The 3,934-nt window shown below is 36.0% G+C and overlaps 1 protein-coding gene across 1 annotated transcript; it reads left to right on the forward strand.

Moving 5' to 3' along the window:
* Nucleotides 1-1,721: 1,721 nt before the first annotated feature.
* Nucleotides 1,722-2,766, forward strand: LOC107814309 (homeobox protein knotted-1-like 1). The gene is made up of 3 exons (XM_075231837.1): nt 1,722-2,122; nt 2,263-2,367; nt 2,497-2,766. Exons 1-3 carry the CDS (start codon nt 1,916-1,918, stop codon nt 2,698-2,700), a joined length of 516 nt encoding a protein of 171 aa, XP_075087938.1. The 5' UTR covers nt 1,722-1,915; the 3' UTR covers nt 2,701-2,766.
* Nucleotides 2,767-3,934: the final 1,168 nt, after the last annotated feature.

The raw sequence follows: 3,934 nt of genomic DNA on the forward strand, positions 1-3,934 counted from the left end.
TTTGAAAAAATTCCCAAAAGTCAACAAACGTTAACCCAGCTTCGCGTGCCAGAAATCTGGAACTAATACCAAAATCTAATGATCCATAACCTGTCGGGTCCAAATATATGATTAGATTCCAAAACCGAGTTCAAATCGGTACTAAATCCCCAAAATACACTCTCTTAAAGTGTAGGGATAAATCCCAGTGTTTCTCAAAATGTAATGATTAAAATGTGTAAATCCATGGGGAAACCAAGTTATATAATCAAATTCAAGTATAAATTACTTACCCACAAAGTAGTAGTGAAAATCCTCTCCAAAATCGCCTCTTCCCGATCTCTGAAACTCAAATAGTTAAAAATGAGCAAATTCCAGAATTTCTGGAAAAAATATACCCCTGGCCGAATTCCTTCATCGCATTCGCGGCCAACACTTCGCGAATATGAAGCACAAAACACACCGACCCTCCAGTCCTTCCTCGTGAATGCGGCTAGACTATCGCGTTCGCGATGCACAACTGACCTCCCATTCGCGAACGCGTAGAACCAAGTTCCTCCAGTCCATATCCCATTCGCAAACGCGAACTACTGATGTGAATGCGGAGCACAAAAAAATCCCGCATGCCAAAAATCACTACGTGAACGCGGTTAGTCCTTCACGATCGGGAAGGACATCAGAGACACCAGACAACCAGCGATGCTAACATCGTTTGAAATGGTCCGAAATCACCCCGAAACTCTGCCGAGCCCCTTCGAACACTGTCCAATCATACCAATAAGTCCAAATATATTACCCAAACTTATCCAAAAGCTCGAAAAATCTTAAATAAAATCAAAAGCGAGAATGGAAGATCAATATCATCCTCTTAACTTTCAAACCTTCAAACTTCACCGAACGTATCTGAATCACACTTAACCATTCGGGTTCACAGCCAAACATTGCACACAAGTTCCAATCAACCAATCGATTTATACCAGGTCTCAAAGCCGCAATAGGAGTCCAATAATACCGAAGTCAACTCCCGGTCTAACCTATGAACTTCCACTTCTTCAAATTGCCAACTTTCGACAAATAAAGCCAAAACCTTCTAGAAACATCCAAATTCAAATCCGAACATACGTCCAAGTCCAAAATCACCATATGGACCTATTGAAACCATCAAATCTCGATTCCGAGATCGTTTATTGAAAAGTCAAACCTTGGTTAACTCTTTCAACTTAAAGCTTCCAACGTGAGAATCACTCTATCAAATCAACACCGAATCACTCAAAAATCAAAACCAACCCTGCACATAAGTCATAATGCATCATATGAAGCTGCTCGAAGTCTCAAATCACATAATGTAATGCCAAAACTTAAAATAGCTGGTCTCGTTACACATGGTTTAATGCTTACCTAATATGCACATATCTTGCATCTCTTTTGGTATGATCGAGTGCGAATAAGTATTTTATGTGAAAATCGACCTAAGTTCGATTGTTCAGTACGGTCTGGGTCGGATCCTTAAATTCAACAACATTGGGTCGGGTGAGTCATGAGAGTGCGGTGAGTAGCCCTGGAAAGAAACCCATCATGAATTGGTGCCTCAAGTAGAAATATAGTTTACTCGAAAGTCTGTAGCATGAAGTACAAGAGTTACTGTTTGGCAGCAAAAAAATTGAAGAGGTTTGTTTGTGCCTCAGTACGTAGAATAAGAAATATGGTTTCCTTAAAGAACTGCAGCTGGCATTGCGTACGTACCAATAGTTACTGTTTTACAGCATGCGAGAACGTGCACCAAACTGATGACTTTTTCTTCTCCCTTCGGTCATTCATTTCCCTACTTTTTTTTCCCTTCTCTCTCCTGTAGCTCTTTCCTTATGCGCAGTAATGCAAACCTCATCTTGTTACTGTTGATGGATGAATTAATTATACAAGCTTCATTCAAGTAACAATGTTGTTGGAAGATATAATAACTAGACATGAGCAAGATGGTCCAGGTCCACTTTACGATAATAACAGTAATAGTATTAATATTGTAGTTCATGAATTAGAAGAAGCTGAAAAAGCCATGGGGAATATGTCAGATCTTATTAAAGCTCAAATTGCTAATCATACTCTTTATCAATACTTAGTGTCTGCCTATATCGACTGCCGAAAGGTAATCTTTTTTGTAATTGTGTCTTTCACTGTGTTCATGCACAGTAACTGGTATCTGTTCTTCTCCCATGTTTGTCTCCATTACTGTGTTTGAATGTATGACTTAAAAAAAGAAACCTTACTTTCATTTTGTTTATGAAGGTTGGAGCACCACCAGAAATGACTTCAATACTCAGCATGGAGAATTGCATAATCACCAGCTGTCCCACAGAAATTGGAACTGATCCAGAACTTGATGAATTTATGGTGAAAATCTCATATGTAAAAAAAAAAGTTGGAAGAAACCATACACGTATTCTCACACACACGCACACAACATTTGTAGCTTAGATTCACATTTATAAATGAGGGTTTTTTAATTTTTTTTGGTGGAAGGAACCATATTGTGGGATACTACACAAATACAAAGAGGAGCTGTCAAAGCCATTTGATGAAGCCACGGCCTTCTTGAATAACATTAAGTCGCAGCTGAATAATCTTTGCAACGAGAACTTAACGCCACAAACAACTGCCGCCAAAACCGGAAATTATCATTCTGGTAGGGCTTTTCTCATTCTCTTATATAGTTTTTTTTCTTGATTATGTATACTAATAATAAAGTAGATTTAACTGTTTGATGAGTTTATAATTTGACAATTTTGTGCATTGCCTGTGTACATATGTTTTTAATCATCAGATTAAGATTACCTACAAGCCTACAACCAACAACTATCTGTTAGTATTTGTTATAACCGGATAAAATATTAACTTAAAGTTTTTCTACACTTTGTATGAGTGAAATCCTTCTTAGATTTACGGCAATGTTAGTGTTTTGGGTGGTGGACTTTACCACCGGGAGTGTAAAATTTTGGTTAGAGATACTACTCTTATTAGAGGCGGGTCCATAATTTTAATTTTATGGGTTCACCATTTACGGTTCTTGTATTGAACATATTATATTTTTAAAGTTATGGGTTCAGACCCATTATATGCTGCAATTTTGGTGAATTTTTATACTAATTTTATACTCCGTTTCGAAAGTATTGGGTTCGGATGAATTGGTTCTATAACACTACATGCGCCTCTAACTCTTACTCTGTTCAACTTTCCAGCTAATTTCTATTTCTATTTTTCTTTTCTGTATTAGGGTTTCGAGATAATAGCATGTTGCTATAGCGTTCGAAATTGAAACTTTCAGGCAGGTATCTATTAATTGCCAGAGTTTGTTTCTTATCTATCTTAGTGGTTTTAACTCAGGTAAGGAAACAAGTTATATCATTAATTATCCGGTAATTAGTTATTCTACTCACTCATGAGGATAAAAAATATTACAATCCCAAAATTAGTTATATCACGATTTTATTCCAACCAAACGTGAGATAAACTCATCTCAAATTTAATCCTACGATTAATTATTTCTTATCCCTCGTACCAAACGAGGCTAAGGCTTTTATGATACGACAGAGTTTAATTCCTTTAAACTAACGCATTAAAAGAAATCTAAAATATACATTAAATGATTATTTTTGAATTTTTATACATTTAAATTACTTAAAAGATAATTATAAATGGTCATTCATGAAGGAAAAATTAATAACTCAAAACGAAAAATTATTATTATTACAACGATTTTAAATACACAGCTAATAATATAAAAAAATTCAATTACACTGTGAGTACAATTAAATTAGTCAAATCCTTCGTGACAAGGCATTTGCAATTGTTAGCAGACCCATCCCATAAATTTAGCATTTATTTGTTGTAGACTTCCACATATGTGGCAGAAAATTAAAATCACGTGTATCGGGTAGGATTCATTAGTAGGACTAGACTA

Source organism: Nicotiana tabacum, chromosome 15 (genome assembly GCF_000715075.1).
Source record: "Nicotiana tabacum cultivar K326 chromosome 15, ASM71507v2, whole genome shotgun sequence".
In the NCBI taxonomy this organism is placed as follows: Eukaryota; Viridiplantae; Streptophyta; class Magnoliopsida; order Solanales; family Solanaceae; genus Nicotiana; species Nicotiana tabacum.